Source organism: Neophocaena asiaeorientalis, unplaced genomic scaffold (assembly GCF_003031525.2).
Source record: "Neophocaena asiaeorientalis asiaeorientalis breed wild unplaced genomic scaffold, Neophocaena_asiaeorientalis_V1.1 scaffold171, whole genome shotgun sequence".
NCBI lineage: Eukaryota > Metazoa > Chordata > Mammalia > Artiodactyla > Phocoenidae > Neophocaena > Neophocaena asiaeorientalis.
This window is the reverse complement of record NW_020174013.1, coordinates 2,146,400-2,164,614: the sequence shown is the minus strand read 5'-3', so window position 1 is coordinate 2,164,614 and position 18,215 is coordinate 2,146,400. Positions and strand designations below refer to the sequence as shown.

General features: G+C 34.2%; 1 protein-coding gene across 4 annotated transcripts in view; it reads right to left on the bottom strand.

Annotated features, from left to right (window-relative positions):
- The window catches only part of RMDN2 (regulator of microtubule dynamics 2), a 66,189-nt gene that overhangs the window by 24,493 nt on the left and 23,481 nt on the right, over positions 1–18,215 (bottom strand). For all 4 annotated transcript variants that reach the window (XM_024753444.1, XM_024753447.1, XM_024753445.1 and 1 more), the window contains exons 3-7: positions 12,134–12,308; positions 11,016–11,118; positions 6,983–7,043; positions 1,192–1,267; positions 223–300 (exon numbers count right to left, since the gene is read on the bottom strand). In XM_024753444.1, the coding sequence (XP_024609212.1) occupies positions 223–300; positions 1,192–1,267; positions 6,983–7,043; positions 11,016–11,118; positions 12,134–12,308 (493 nt within the window). The remainder of the gene's footprint in view (positions 1–222; positions 301–1,191; positions 1,268–6,982; positions 7,044–11,015; positions 11,119–12,133; positions 12,309–18,215) is intronic.

The window sequence follows — 18,215 nt, the reverse complement described above, 5'->3', positions numbered from 1 at the left end:
CAGTAAAGAAAAAAATACATGCATTTATAAAATCATATGTTGTGTGTAATTCAGTATATAATTATAAAATATATAAATTTATAAACTCAAAATATGTACTGATTTCATCATTTTCTCTATAGTAGGCACTAGGTAAAACAATAAAAGAATAAGTCACTGAAAATATATCATATAATCAGAATATATTCAAATAAGCTTTACAGATAAAAGCTTTCAACTTACAGTGTAACAGTATCTTCCCTTGAGGTAATACAAAAAGGGTTCTTCAGGTAAAAATTCGATTGCTTTATCTAGATGCTCCTGAAAGAAAAACCAAAAGAAATATCTCCCAAGTTTCAGGTGGTGTTGAGTAGAACTCTGCCTAGTAAATTCAAAGGGACTTTATAATGTTGTTTTGTCTCCCTCCTCAATCTTTATTATTAATACAATTAAGCTTCTCAATAACTCAATCATCAAAATGCTCACAACTAGAGCCAGAACTGTGATTATGATTAAATAAGGCTACAGAAAACGTCACCTTAAAAATAGAAAACATCCAAGTCACATTTTTGTCTGCCCATGACTTGCCTACCTAATACTTATTGATTGAGAGGCAAACTTACAAATGTCATCTGATGTGGGTATAATGGAGAAAAGAATAGCAGAACTAGGTGATAGAAGAATCTACTCCCCTGACATTGTCAAATGGTTATAGGGAGCTGGAAAACAAAGAACTCTCTGCCCATTCCTAAAATTATTGACCCTGAGGGGTTATTTACTGAATGATTACAACTACAGGCACATGATAAATAATGAGTATGTGCATTACTTATTTTATTCCTCTATCATGGCAAATTTAAGCCCTAGATTGAATTCTACTCCTACCAGCAAATCAATATGTATTAAATGTTAACTAATTAGTGCCAGCGATGTTTACGATGTTGGTGTGCTCATGACTAAAGGGCTAAGCCTCTACCTTTAAAAAAATAATACTCATCTACTACGTGACTTCCTTCAGGATCTATAATAATAATAATAATCCCTAATCACCCAAAGAGTTTGTTTCTTTTTTGGCACAGTACTATTTAAAGACTGTCATTTCATTTAAGTAAAAAAGATAAATTCCTAGAGATAAGTCTATTGGATAATTTGATTTATACTTGTGAATGGAACATACAGCTACAGTAAAACATTTTTAATATCAAGAAATACCTTGAAGCGATATCCATAGTTAATTTTGTTTTGTAAGCCCTCAAACTCAGATACATAGCCACACAAAACCGCATACCTGAAAAGGATAAAAACAGTGGACATTGTGTAAACTTTTAATCAAATACCATGAGATGTAACATTAAAAAAAAATCTCTAAACCATTCATTAATATTTAACAAAAGTATTCATATAGATGAATAAATAACCAATGTTTGACATTAACATGAGGCCAGTTTCCTCAGCTATACCTGGGGATACTAACACCATCTATCTCATATGTGTGCTATGAGGGTAAAATATCTAAAACGTAATCGCTTACAATAGTGTCTGGCCTGGAGTGAGTTCCAAGAAAGATTAGCTGCTGCCATCACCTTCATCAACATCAGAGTCACAAAGAGACCCTCAGAAAAGTCTATTCACATAAGTATTAAACTGAAAAATACATTGTGTCAACAGATTCCTGCTTCTCTTTCGTAAAAATAAAAAGTTCAAGGCTCCCTTAATGTCATTTGAAAATTAAAATAAATATCATGACTAAAAACAAATACTAATATCAAAGGCAATTTTAGAATATGTTTTTTCAAAAATTCCCCATGTCCTTCAATCCTTCCTTGGAAACACTGCATTCATTACTAGAAGAGTGCATCCCATGGATTCTTTACTTTTTTTCCCTTGGGAATATAAAATTTACATAAATAAATAGTTGACTATAAATTATGTACAATATTTGTTCAGCAACTTGCTTCCTGTAAAAATTGGGCACAATACTTGTTCAGCAACTTGCTTCCTCTAAAAATTGGGCACATATTACTTTTTACATTCAGACTGTTTCCGTCTGTGCTAAAGTATTCAGAGTGTTTCTGTCTGAGGCAAAATATTCATTTACCTAAATAATTCAAAAGTAGGCCTTAATTTTCACTTGCACTGTCATAACTGAAATGAAAAATGTAATTTTGGGTGTTATTTATCTTGATTGTTTCTGTGGATACACATAACTTTCAAATAAAAAATTGAAGTGAACAAGTTTCTTCATTTGGAACGGTTAGACCATTCCTGAACACAAAAGATCACATAATTCACGCAACTTAAGCACAGCCAATAAAATGGCCACTTTTCAGTTATAAGTTTTTTTGACCTCTTAATTTTTGTTAGAAAATCAATAATCTCCTAACAGTAGAAGCAAGAGTTATGACAAAAGTAACCTATTATGATCTGAGAACTTACCTAGATAAGGAGATACTACTTAAATTACTATCTTAAATACTATCTTAAATTACTGTAATACATTTATCACAACTGTACTAATATTGATATACAATATTGAAAATTTTCAAAATGAACCAATGTTAATATGTTATTGTTAACTAAACTCCATGCTTCATTCTAATTTCCATCTGTTTTTCCCTCACGTCCTCAAATTTTGACATTTTCCTCTCCATCCCCCCTTCCATATTTATCCCTCTTAATTCACCTTGTTCAGTATCTCTTTCAACATGTGAAAATCTTTTAATTACTATTGTCATCCATCATACACTCTGTTCTTCCTAATTTTGCATCACTTGCAACATTTATAATCATACCTTCCACATCTTCACCCACTGAAAAAAATTGCTGAACACACTAGTGTCTAAGACCTAGACCTGGAACTCTAGAATCATGATATTGTCAACAGTTATTCTTTTGAATGATTGAGGCTCAAACCCTTCTGCCAGCACGGGTAACAAAGAACCTTACCCATATTTTAACATCTTGTCCCCAAGAATATTATGAGTGAACTTGCCTTAAAGCCTTCCTTAAATCCAGATATATTAGCTCAATTTCCCTACTCTATCTACTAGCAAAGAAAAAACAGATCATCTCACATTTTTAGAAAAATCTGTTGAGTCTGCTTGAACTTCATCACTCACAGAAAACCCAACTAACTATTTGTGCTGTAATCAAAGGAAAAGATTCTGTGTTCACTGATCTATAGTGGTGGAATCAATCTTCTATTTTTTGAAAATCAGAACAACTTATGCACATCTCTAGCTTTTACAGAGCTCTCTCAGCATGTTCTTTCCCAGTTACTCTGAGTGAAGAAAAAGAAAAAAACGTGACTTAAGAAAACCATTATATGAAATATGTACATTTTCCCTTATAAATAATCTGTCACCAGAGTCTTATGTTTTTCATAATCATTTTGAAGTCTGCTTCTTTCAAGTCTAAAGTATTATTTATCTTCCTACATGTCATAAATTCAAAGTTTACCTGAACCACTTTTCCTCAAAGGATCATCATTTCTTTTCTGGCAATCAATTCCACCTATATCAGCATGTACGTGTTGTTTTTCACACTGTTTATCTTGGAAAATGTAATTTAAAATTTTATTTTGTAAACTCTCAGGTTGATGGGAACTATGAAGAAAATTAACACACAATATGGTCTGTTACCTCCATCTAGAGGTTGTTCTATGTGTTGACAAAAATTCTGTATTTTCTTTGCATCTATAGTGAATATTTTAATAACTGATAAACATCCCTGTCTCAACAACTAGTAAACAACCACTAAAACAACTCCATTAGTTTCCCAGTAGCATTTTTGATTTAGCACCAATGCTATTTATACTGTGAAAAAGCAGAGGAAGAGTAAATAATAGATGAAAAAATGAGTACATACAAATATAAGATCTGGTTTTTGTTTTTCCACTTATTGTATGACCCTTGGTTACTAATCACAACACCACACCAGACACACATACACTGCACCACACACACAGACGGCCTTGCTTTCTATAAAATGGAAACAGGATGTTCTGTGAATCACATGCTAGAAGGCATGGGGATATAATTTGTGAACAGTAGAGCACAACAAATATGTAAGACATTATTTATAATTAAGGTCAGGCCTATTTGGCTAATAAACTGCAAATCCATTGGTGATTCTGCTCTCTTGATTCTAAAAGCATTTTAGGCTGGTACAACAAAAACGACAGAATTATATAGAACGCTTATGTAGCCTGAAAGTTACAGAGCAATTTCATTTTGGAAAAGATGATGATGAAAAACAATTCTTTAAAATAATATTTGTTTTTCAATTATTCCCTCCATATCAACCCTTTATGATAATTATTTCTAATGATTGCATCTTTTATTTCAAACTGAAGGCTTATAAACCATCACAGAACCCTGTAAACTATGGGTCAGCAAACTTTCGCTGCAGGGCCAGGTAGGAAACATTTAAGGTTGTGGGATCAGAGAGTCTCTGTTACAGCTGCTCAACTTCATTGCTATGTACAAATGCACAGGTGTGGCTGTGCTCCAATAAAACTTTATTTACAAAAGCAGGCAGCTGCATTTGGCCTAGAGGCCATGTCTTGTCATTTATGCTGAATGAATGGGAAAAAGTCGTAACATACTGAAAAAAATTCCAGCAGGATAAGACATTTTCATGACATTTTATTACAATTAATTATAGAATCAGTTAACCTAAATTTCACACATTGCTTCTCAAGTCAAAGTCTTAATTTCTCTTTTTTCATCACCCTAAACCTCTACTACTGTATTTAATTGAATGAGAATTCTTGTATTCAGTAGGTACATCATAATATATTTTATGAATTAAGATAAAATCACATTGCTGTACAACAGAAATTAATACAACGTTGTAAATCAACTATACTTCAATGAAATACAATTTAAAAATTGACATTTGAATTTATTAAATTTTAGCAACTGATCAGACTTTAATTGTTTTTTAATTAAAAACTGATACTGAATAAAAAATCATGTGAAACACAATTGGATCAGTACTCTGTGTGTGTCTGTGAATAAGGTTCACCCTCGGGGTTAAATCCCACAGTTATAAACAAGGCAATTAGTACACAACAAAAAGTGAAAAAAGATGAACAAAAGAGAAGTGGTCAGATTAGTGGAAGACAGGCTGGGAAACCCACTGAGTAAGAGTTAAGCATAATCTGTCCTCACAAGGTAAGTTTAAGGTGCTTATGAAGTCTTCAGAGAAGATTCAACATTGTTCCTTTATGGAAATTTGGAAGTTCACACTGATAAGTGTCCTCAAATTGAGGGTTAACATCAAATGTACATTTTTAATGTGATTCTCCATGGATGCAGATGCTTGTATGGGAGAAGGAAGAGGACAGCAGAGGAAAAGGAGGGGGAGGCTCAGAGTTAAGAGTAGGGCTTCGGTGTTCTTTCTGCGTCCAAATCTGGCTAACCAACACCCAAACATCTCCATATCAAAAGAGATGAAGCAAGTGTAGCTTGATCAGTATAAATTCATTACAGTTATACTAAAAATGTAAGAACAGAAGTACTTCAACACATTAATTTATTAATATCAGTATTATGAAAATTAGGTGAGGAAGGTAAAGCTGGCTATAGAAATAATAGCCAAGACCCTTACATACTGGAGAAATGACCTTAAAGATATCTACCAGGATGTTACTTGCAAAATTAGCTTTCTCCTAGAGTTGTGGCAGAGGCACTGGGGCACAGAACAATACTTTATTAGGTATACTACGGCTCCTAAAGCAAGACACTCTACTACCCATGCATGACACATTAGTGAAATGATTCACAGGTTCTGCCAGGCTTAGCCCTTCACCCATCTCCAGGCTATATAAGAGAAGGCAAAGAGTTCGCTGAAGCAGAGAGAGACCTGGAAGGGGGATTTCTGCGAATAGAACTACTAGGGTACTTGGGTTCCACCTCCCACCTTCTCATGCGAGACGGAAGGGGGTAGCCTTGTTTCTCATTTTAAGTGATGGCAGCTTCAAAAGACCTATTCTTATTTTGGCATGTCCTTTAGAGTTTGGGGGATATAAAAAATGTTATCTGATTCCTGCCCAGGAAAGTTTTAGGATGAGAGTGTGTGAGTGGTGCTCCCCCTGCTGGTGGCAGTGTAAAGAAACAGGTCTGCTTTGGAAAAATCGTTTGCACTTTTGAGTTGGTGGGGCAAAAATGAATTTCCTGGAGGATAAATGTGGACCTGCAGAAAAGAAGTCATTTTGAGAGAGATTTGCCTAAGACTATCCCAGAAGAATAAAATAATCCCAAAGAGGGGTGGATTTCTGACAATCTAGGTCTGAGAGAAGGGTCAAAAATAAATTTATGACTATGTCTTCCTAGCACCTAAAGTACCAATATTACTGGGGAGAAAAAATAACTAAGAAATGCTATAAAAATACAACTATGAGTAAAATGAAGTGTGAATTAAAAACAATATTTTTCTTCTTATTTGTGTTTTATAATTGTAAATATACAAAGGATCCAAAACAAAACATACTCAAGAATAAATTTTTTTGTCCCAAGGATATCCACCTATACCCATCCAACTAATTAGATTTCCTTTGTTTGAGCTTTCTTATATTAGAAATGGCTTTCCTTTGACTTGTGGAATTTGTATACCTTTACTCATCAAGGTATAATGGCTGATGTGCTTTTATTCTTCTCTCTGCGTTTCATTTAGAAATGTGGCATCACTTTAGTATTTGTTTTCAAGCAAAATGTTATATGAAATTAGATTTAATTAAATTTATCATGTGCACAGTTATTAGACTTGGTGGATTCAGTTATGAATTCTTCAATGAAAGCTTATCTTAAATATATTTAAAATATATATACTGAAAAATACATGAGAATAAACAGAAAAAGAACAGTCACTGTGCTATATACTAAATATTCTTTTTAGTGAATGTGACATGTTAAGTGGGTCAATATTTTAAAAATCCATTGCAATTTATAAAGGGGCATATTAGAATTTTTTAAAGACTGCATAAATTCTATGTACTTACCATAGATGACAATGTCCATTCATGGGCGCTCTAGTAATAGCTTTTTCACCTAATGTCTTTCCTGAAAGATAAATGCACTTACACTTATTACCTTCATCTGAGTTGGTGGGAGGTAAATTATTGACTTTAAGCCAGTAGTTCCCAAAGTATGGTCCCAAGACCAGAAGCCATCACCTGGAATCTTGTTAGAAAAGCAAATTTTGGACCACATGAGGGACTTGATCATAAACTCAGAGTCAGAAATCTGTGTTAACTAGCCTCTAGTGATTCTGATGTATGCTCAAGTTTGAGACTCACTGGGTTAAGTGATTTAACCAAGTGCAAGAGAAGTCATTCAATCATTATTTAGAAGTGTTAATAGAAATTGTTTTGTAATTAACTCAACCAACATTTACTGAGTGCTTTCTAAGTATCATATTATGTGAGCCTCTGGGAATAAAAAGTCAAATAAGACACAGTTCTTGACTTCCAAGGATTCACATTTCAGTAGGCAGTAGGTATATAAACAAACGAATTATGTGCAAAAAATAAATACAAGGTAAAAAAGAGAGTATAACAGAGAACGGAGAGAGCAACTCCATCTAATCTATCTAAAGGGGTAAGGGAAGATGTCCCAGAGCTCTTGTCTAGTCTTTCACAATAATGAGCAGGTTCAGTAAATAAATAATTCCCCTAAATAATTTTACTTAGTTTTAGAATAACTTTTAATAACCCATTAATTTTTGGATAGAGGTTTGTCTAACCCAGGGGTCCCCAACCCCCAGGCAGTGGACCGGTACTGGTCCGCAGCCTGTTAGGAACCAGACCACACAGCAGGAGGTGAGCCGCCGGCGAGTGGGCAATGCTTCATCTGCTGCTCCCCGTTGCTCCGCACCACCCCCTCCTCCCCGGGGGAAGAATTGTCTTCTATGAAACCGGTCCCTGGTGCCAAAAAGGGTGGGGACCGCTGGTCTAAACCACATTCTGGAAATCTTTCTCAAAAAGTGGCTGTTTTATTTTATACCATCTCCTTTTCCCTGCTCTAATTTTTTTTTTGCTTGAAGAGACTATCCAGTGATCTACAAAATGCTCTTCTAAATAACTAGTTTAGGTAATTTTTATAAATAAAGATATTTTATTCTAAAATCATTCTCCTATTTGTTAATTTGCTAAGGTGGTACTTTATAGCTCTGTCCATTAAGAGAACTACCCTGTATAGAAATCTACATAAACCGGAAAAAAACTAAAAGGAAGTATTTTAAAATAATAACTGATAGTACATTGTGGACATATATTAAAAGAGTTAGTAATTTGGTAATGAATGATCGAAAAACATAAATACTTTTAAATGTACAGACTTTAAAAACTAAATCAACATTTTCCCTACATTGCCAAATGAACAAAAATAGCTTTTAGGGCACTGCCACAAGCTTAACATAGAGGTGATTCCATCACTCTGAGAATATAATGGAGCTGGGTACTACACAGATTGGTTTTGCAGCCTCATTTATGCAGCTTCAGCCTGAAAGGAAAGCTATCTCCCTTACAAAATTGTATTCTGTGATCTATTTGTGGCATTTGTATCAGTCATTTAATTCTGAAAATTACAATGATGTTCTTTTAGATATAAGATTCATATTTTATTTGGAAGACAAGTATGATCAATCACAGTACGTCCACAGATGTACTGCATAATGGTATACCCCAGTTGGAGGTTTAGGAAAGAATTCTGTACTCTTCAGTGACCCAGTCTTCCCTCGGCATACAAGTTCAAATATACTGTTATGAGCAATAACAGCACTCTTCCTCCCTTGTACTGGGTGCCGATGCCCGTCACTCCAGTCTCCAATGTCTCAGCTCCAGTGTTCTTTGCCATCACCTTTGCCAGGCACTTACTACCTGTGCATTGAATTACAATTGCCTGTCTCCATATTGATCTTGTCTGTAAGTTCCTCAGTGTAACACTGTCTTGATCATATTCATGTCCCTCCTTTTCTCCTTCCCTCACCCCTCATTTTAACTTTGTTCCTAGACACGGTGATTTCGAATAAATATTTTGAACAAATAAATAAAAATTTCTCATAAATATTTCTTGGATAAAAAAATAGGAATTCTGTTAAATTTATTTCTATAACTGCATGAACACATCTGAGGGGTCACTGTTTTTTCTTTGACACTATAAACTTTTCTCTGTTTTGAATATATCCTGTCTCAATCCATGCTCCTTTCTTGTACTTGGGTATGAGAATTTGGATTTCCTCCAGCCTGCTTCTTTCTCCATTTTCACCATCTCATACATTAACTCAGTTAAACTCTCACTCCATTTAAAAATACAGATCCCAAGTAATTTTACTATGTGAGACTTACTTCCAGAAGAAAGAGTTCCCTGCATCAACGTTCACCCCCGCCATCATATCCTCCTTTCTGTTATAACCTCTCTTAATATGCCACATTCTTCTTTACTAACAACTTACTTCAGTATGTTTCTTTATATGTAGGATTATTTTAGTAATACTGTCTTTCCCACAAAGCCATAAGCTCCTTGCAGTCTGAGAACATGTCTATTTTGCTATCATATTTCTACCTTCTAACACAGGAGGAGCTTTAATGCCCAGGGCAGGGAGGTGCTCAAGAAAAAAAATACATTTAATATATATTTTTACATTATTTAATATATACTTAATATTGACGGATGTTGGAACAGTTTACATAGATATACTCTTTCTCAGTAGATATAAAAATAAGTTAGTTTGTTCTCTTTGGCTAAACTTTTATTTACCTTCAAGTTAATAAATCTCTTCCCTAGAATTCCATTTTGTTTATGGTCTGCAAGAAGGATTGCTACAGAAAAACTGCCCCACAAGGCTGATGATGAACATGTAAAGAACAAGAAGGGGAATTCCTTCCATCCTCTTCCCACTAAGAATTAAAGAACAGAGGCCACTTGGCAAAGAAACCTACAAGCGGAAGAAATGTAATTTCAAGGAACTTGGAAATACTTCCTTCTTAGAAATAAAAATGACAGGGAACTAGAGTGGAAGGAGATTGGCAGTATCATTATCTTCTTGCTGTTTCTTCCTCATGCTATCTCAGAGAAGGAAAGCTTGGAAAAGAGAAGACTTTGGAATTAAAAAAAAAACAAAAAAAAAACTAAAGAAGTTTTGATGTCAAATTACTATCCTGAAACTTAGGGGGCTTTTTGCAAGAAAGAGTATGATACTCAGTGAGAGCCAAGGTTTATATATATATCAAATTTCACATTCTAGCTGTTTTTCTTTTGTTGTTTTTACTTTGGAAAATAGAGGACAGTATAATGAACAACTATGGACTCATTGCTCAGCTTAAACAATTAGCTAAAACAAGGCTTAAACAAGATTAGCCTTAAAATAAGGCTAATCTTGTTTTATCAAGATAAATTTTGAAAAAAACATTAAAGTATGAGTAGTTATTTCTTTGTGGTACCTGGAGTTCTACGTTACAGGGAGTAAGGAGGGTTATTTTAATTGTGGTGAAAGACTACTGCTATTATCGCTTCTCATATTATTACCACTTAATGTCTCATCTTTCTGTGATTTTATAAACTTTAAAAGCTGGAATTTGAGTTTTTCAGTTGCCTGTTCTAGTATGCTCAAATATTTTTTAAGAACATGTACTTTTATTCTAAAAAAACCTTTCTGGGGGCCTCCCTGGTGGTGCAGTGGTTGAGAGTCCACCTGCCGATGCAGGGGACACGGGTTTGTGCCCCGGTCTGGGAAGATCCCACATGCCGCAGAGCAGCTAGGCCTGTGAGCCATGGCCGCTGAGCCTGCGCGTCCAGAACCTGTGCTCCACAACGGGAGAGGCCACAACAGTGAGAGGCCCGCGTACCACAAAAACAAACAAACAAACAAACAAACCTTTCTGTCCTTAGACTATACAAGTACTAGGATATGTTGAAATAGATTAAACATACTTGTTTTAGCTAAGATAATTTAGCTTTAATTAAAATTCATTAGTGGTTTACTATAGATAATGATTACTACTTGAGGATAATTAATATTTACAGAATACTTACCAATATTAGCATAATGCTTCTTTTCTTGTGCATTTGTAGATAGCTCATACATGTCTCCATAAGCACGAGCAAACCGCCAAATAAACTCTATTTCATCTCTAAACTGAACAGACAGAACTGCACATTAGATAAACTCAGAAACGTGACCAGACTGTGTTTTCCACTGCAACTTTTAAAAAATTAGGTAAACTGGTACTTAGAAATGACTGTATCTATTCATGTGCAGATCACACTTTAAGTTCAAATATTCATGGCTATAAAATGTGATGTAATGTAGTGTTACATTTGGATCTTAAAACCAATGAATATTATGCAGACACCAGCTCCACACCTACAAAGACGAGAAACTTGATAGGTGTCAGAATTTATAAATTCTCTCTGGGTTGTAGTATCCTCTCCTTGTTTTCCTTTCTAAGTTATCTATTATTAATATGATGCTTCAATGGGCATTTCAGATAATATCTGTAAGTTATCAGAGATTACATACATTCAAAAGAGGAGTCACATTTTTTACCTAAATTACCTAAATACAATCCTGGAGATTTAAAAACTTTTAGGTAATGCGTTTAGAGTTGCTAAATCCTCAAAGGTTAGACTTAAATTTCTCATGGGAAAGAAAAAGATTTATTGATCTTTGTGATATTGCAAAACCCACCGTTTTTTTTTTTCCTTTGGTGGTGGTGGGAAGGATGAGCTTTCCCAATTCAGCCCAGCATTAAACACTGGAAAACGATTACTGGTAGGACACAGTGAAATACTAATGGCTGTTATATTAGTAATTGTAAGATAGCAAGCTTAAAATGTAGCTTTTCCTCCCTCCAAAGAAGCAGTATGTCTTATTCTTTATCTGTTACCAAATATTTACGAAATATATCAGATTGATAAAATCAATGTCAGTCTGTATAATCATATCTCTGGTTTTCATTTTTATGACCTTAGAGCCTAATAAACTCTTATTTTGCTTTTAAAAAGTTGTAGTGATATTATTAAAAAATGTACATCAATCATTTAGCTTGTGTAAACTGTGACACAATTGTTATGGTCATAACATGAATGGGACAGTAGATTAAATAAAAAATTAAAACTATACAAGCATGTTATTATCACATATTTCTTACCTTTTCTTTGTGGTCACAAAGTAGTTCAAAACTCTCCATTTTTCTGGACTCATTCATACGTAAATTATCAGCCGTCTGAATAAGGGCATCTAAATTTAATTCCTCTACATGAGTGTTAAATGCCTTAGGGAGTGGAAAACTCTGTTCTTCAGTATCAGTATTAGCTGTAATATACCTAAAATTGCAGAAATAATCATCAACTCTCTGTAAAGTTATACTATAATGGATAGAGTGATCCTTTTAAAATGTAAGTCAAATCATTTCACTCTTAGGCTTGAAACCCTGTAATGGTGCCCCTTTTCACTCAGAAAAAGGTTAAGTCCTAATAACAGTCTATGAGGCTAGATGAGATTTGTCTCTCCCAGCTCAGTCACCTCTCTGACCTTGTTTCCCACCACGTTTCTCACTCAGCCAATTGTATGCTGGCTGCCCAGCTGTTCCTTAAACAAGCCAGGGACACTCCTACCTCAAGACCTTTTTTTGCTGTTCCTGCTGATGGAATGGCTCTTCCTTCAGAAGGGGACATAACTCACACCCTCACCTCCTTCAAGTCTCTGTCAATGTCATCTTCTCAATGTGACCCATCCAGACCACTCAGTTTAATGCTGCGACCACCACACTCCAACCTCCCTGTATATTTCCTTCCCCTCCAGTCTCCCTTATCATGCTTGATGTTTTTTTCTGTAGTACATACCATCTTCTAATATACTTTACTAACCTACTACATGTGCTATTTTTGTCAGTATCTCCCCCACTAGAACGCATGCTCCCTGACAATAGGATTCTTTGTTTTATTAATTGATGTCATCAAGTGCCTAGAACAGCACCTGACACATAGTGGACACACACTGAATATTGCTGAATGAATGATACAGAGTTGTAGGAACTCAGCAGGCACTCAGATATATATATATAATATACATCTATACACACATATGTATATATTTTTATATATACGTATGCACACACACACATATGTTAATTTGTAGTTCAAGACGATGTTCTCTTAGTCTTTAAAAATTCATGCTACCTCCCACATTTCCTTTTTGGTAGCATACATTGCAAACAATTTGTTTTCATTTATTTACACACTGTTCTGTTCTAAAAAGATTTTAAGGAGGTATATGAGGATATATAACATATAAGAGAACAAATCAGAAGTGGCAGGAAAAGGTAAAAACAAGGCCAAATGTGAATGAGGTCAATAAAAAAGTACATATACTTTACATATCTATACCCTTGCTACAAAGGCACAACACAAATGTGGTTCTACATCTTCCAGCAGCTAAAGCAGTCACAGCTCCCAACAGATACTAACAAAGATAGAAATGAAGCAAGTTCTTGAGAGAAATGCACTTTTTTCCAATAATAAGACTCAAATTTCCTTCAAAGTCCTTACAAAGAAGACACTACGTGAAATGATGCTCAACTTCTTCAACATTATCAGTGGCAACTTCATTCTTCTAATTGCTCAAACCAAAAAACTTAGAATCATCCTTGACTTCTTTGTCTCTCCTAAGCAACCTTCAGAAATTCCTGTTAGTTCTATCTTCAAAATATATCCAGAACCCAGCCACCTCTCACCACCTTTACCCACTACTCCCCTGGTCTAGACCACCATCACGTTACCTGGATTACTGCAATGGCCTCCTATCATGTCTCCCTGCTTTAGTCCTTGACCATTGTAGTTTATTCTCAACATAGGAGCCAGAATGGTCCTTTAAAAAGCTGACTCAGATCATGTCACCCTTTGCTCAAAACCTTCCAGTGGATGACCAAATCAGAGTAAAAACCTAAGTCCTTAGAGTTGTCTACAAGACCCTACATAATCTAGTCCAATACCTCTGACCTCATCTCCTACCACTCTCCTGCTTGCTCAGCACTCCAGGAACTCTGGCTTCCTTGACATTCCTTGAACACATCAGCCATGTTCCTGCTTTAACATCTGTATTTGCTGTCCTTCTGCCTGCTATGTTCTCCACTGGATATCCACATAATTTACTTCCTCACCTGTTTCACACCCTTGTTCAAACATAACCTTCATATTATTGCAGATGATACGATTATTTACATAGAACATATTAAAAAAACCCTACAAATTATGAGACTAATAGAGTTTACCAGGTCGGCTGCATATAAGATTAAAATATGAAAGTGAGTTTCATTTTTAATATATTAGCAGCAAAAAGCCTAAAAAACAAAATTATATAAAATACTTTACTTATGATCTCAGAGAATATCAGACACCCAGGAATAAATCTAATAAAACATATGTAAAAATTCTATGGAGAATATCATAAAAGATACATTAAAAGCTGTTTATAAAAGAACCTAAATTCATGGAAAAATATATCATGTTCATGGCCAGAAACAACTGATATTATAAATAAGTAAATTCTCTCCAGATTAATTCAATGTAATTCCAATTTTATAAACCTCACCAGAAATTTCATAGAATTTAATAAGATGATTCTAAAAGTTACATGAAAAGGTAAAGAGCCGAGAATAGTCAAAGCACTGTTAAGAAAGAGAGCAGGGAGAGAAGACTTACCTCACCAAATATTAGGACCTATCATGCAGCTATAATAATTAAAGACAGTGTGCTATTGGTACAAGGATAGATGAGTGACTGACAGAACAGAAGAGAGCCAAGAAACAGCCTCATACGCAAATGAAAGTGTGGTATATGACAGATGTGACATGTCAGATTAGTGAGAAGTTAACAGACTGAGCTGGAAAAAAATGGTTATCTCTACGGAAAAAGTTGAAGTTGAATCTCTGTCTTATAATATTAAAAGTAACTCTAAGGGTATAAGGATGGTATAAGGAATTAAGTGTTAAAAATAATTTTTTAAACTCTAAATGGAAAATATAGGTGAATAACTTTTAGTCTTTGGGGCAAGAAATTTTCTTAACCAAAATACAAAAGCATTAGCTATAAATGATTATTAATTATGAATGATTAACCAATTTGACTATATTAAAATGAAAAACTGTTGCTAATCAAAAGATATTTTCAAAAATGCATTAACACAAATTAAAAACCAGGAATAGATATTTTGTAACACGTACAACTGGAGAACATTAATATCAAGAATACATAAATATTTTCTAAAATTCAATGAAAAAACACAATAAATGCAACAGAAATAAGCTCAAAAGAGGTCTTCCCAAATGAAAAAATACATATAGCCAATAAACGTAAGAAAAGATGTTCAACATTCACTAGCAATCAGAGAAATACAAATCAGGACCACAGAGAGATATTATTGAGACCTGTTTCATTTACAAAATTAAAAAATCTGACAATACTATATGTTGGAGAGGAAGTCAATCCATGGATCTGATGTGAATGTAAACTGGTGAAACCAGCTGGGAAAGCGCTTTGGCATCATCTATTAATATTGAACTTTCACATATCTGAGGACTCAGTAACCAAGTCTCTGGCACATGTACAAAAGGAGGTAGGTGTAAGAATATAGACAACAGTACTTTCACAATAGCAAACCCCAGGAAACAACTGAAATGCCCAGTCAAGAGAGTGGATGAATATTACCCAACAGTCAAAATGAAAGAAATACAGTGATGTGCAAAATAGGGAAGACTCTTAACAAACTTATATTAAGTGGAAAAATAAGCTCTTAAAATTATATCCAACATGATCCCCTTTTCATAAAACAATCAAAATTCAATGTTATTTTTAAGGAATATACACATATGCAATAAAATTATATAAAAAGGACAGCGAGGAATGAACAATATAGAGTATAGACTCAGGATGATGGTTACCCTCAGGTGAGGGGAGGCAGGGAGCCAAATGGTTTCATAGATGCTTATTACATTATTTATAATAACAAACTAAATAAATGAGTAAAAGTGGCACATGCATGCACCAGCAATCAGTGTTTGCATGAGCTAAAGACAATTTTTAGTCCAATTCTATGCACCTGAGATATAGTAAGAAAATAATAACTAAAAGAGAGTAACTGGTTTAATATCAGACAATATTATTTAAACTAAGACCCACTACATTGTACAATTTAGAAGGGTGATTTTATGGTATATGATTAATATCTCAAAAAAGATGTTATTTTTATAAGAAAAAAATTGAATATTCTTATAGCCATTAAATAAATTAAATCAGAAAGAGACAGAGAGAGAGAGAGAGAGAGATAGATAGAAGGGGGGGGACACAGATAGCTATATAGTGAGTTCTATCACTATATGCAAAGAATTACTCAAATTCTTCTAAGGAATTGAAAAAGAGGAAACATTTCTCACCTCATTTTATGAAGCTAGTAAAACTAATACCAAAACCAAACAAGTATAGTATAATAGGAAATGAAAACTATAGGCCAATTTCACATATAAACATAGATGCAAAAATCCTCCAAAATATCAACCAAAAAACTTCAACACACATGAGAGAATACATTGTAACCAAATTGAGTTTATCTCACTAATTACAAGCACAGTTAACATTAGAAAATTTCTCTAGCATAACAGATAAAAAGAGAAAAACTGTATGATCGTTTTAGCGGTTACCAAAAACATTTTTTTCAGTAAATTCAACACCATTTCAGCACAAAAGAAATACCAAATGAATAAACAAGGAATAGAACTTCTTATAATAGATATAAACCAAAAACTACAATACAGTTCATATGTAATGATGAAACATTATAAGCATTCTTCTTAAAATCAGAAATAGAAAAGGATGTCCAATATTGCTGCTTCTACTTAGCACGGAACTGCAGGTCCTGTTAGCACAATATTAAAAGAAAAACAAGTCTTAATAAATTTTAAAAGATGAAAATCATACAAAGTATCTTTTCTGATTGTAATGAGATGAAACTAAAAATCAACAGTAGAAGGAAAACTGGAAAATCCACAAATGTGTGGAAATTAAACAACACACTATTAAACAACCAATGGGTCAAAGAAGAAATCACAAGGGAAATTAGCAAGTTATCTTGTGTCAAAAGAAAATGAAAACACAACATATCAAAGTGTATAACGTGTAGTGAAAGCAGTGCTAAGGGGGAAACTTATAGCTGTAAAATACTGACATTAAAAAGAAAGGTCTCAGATCAACAACCTAAATTTACACCTTAAGGAACTAGAAAAAGAGCAAACTAAACCCAAAGCTAGCAGGAAAGAAATAAAGATTAGATCAGAAATAAACATAATAGAGGGTAAAAAAACATAAAATCAATGAAACCAAGAGCTGGTTCTTCAAAGATTAACAAAATTGACAAACCTTAAGCTTGACTAAGAGGAGAGGAGAATCAAATAATTAAAATCAGAAATGAAACAGGGTATATCACTACCAATTTTACAAAAATAAAAAGGATTATAAGAGACTACAGTGAAGGATAGTATGTCAACAACTGGATGATCTAGTTGAAATGGACAAATTCCTAGAAACATACAACATACCAATACTGCATCAGGGAGAAACAGAAAATCTGAACAGATCTATAACCAGCAAAGAGACTGAGTCAGTTATCAAAAACCTCCCAGCAAGGAAAAGCCTAGGGTCACATGGCTTCACTGGTGAATTCCACCAAACATCTTGAAAAAACAAAGTTAGAGGTCTTACACTTCCTGATCTTAAAACTTATTACAAAGTTACAGTAATCAAAATGGTGTGTAATGGCATAAAGTCAGACATATACATAAAAGAAATAGAATAGAGAGTGCAGAAGTAAACACTCACATACCCGGTCAAATGACTTTTGACATGGGTGCTAAGAGCATTCAATGGGAAAGAAGAGTCTCTTAAAGAAATGGTGCTGGGAAAACGGGATATTCACATGTAAAAGAATGATGTTGCATCCCTACCTTATACCATATACAAAAATTAACTCAAAATGGATCAAAGACCTAAGTGTAAAATCTAAAACTATAAAACTCTTAGGAGAAGACATAGAGGAAAAGCTTCATGGCATTGTATTTGGCAATGATTTCTTGGATATGACACCAAAAGCACAGGCAACAAAATAAAAAAATAAACTGAACATCAAAATTAAAAACTTCTGCGCATCGAAGGACGCAATCAACAATGAAAGGTAACCCACAC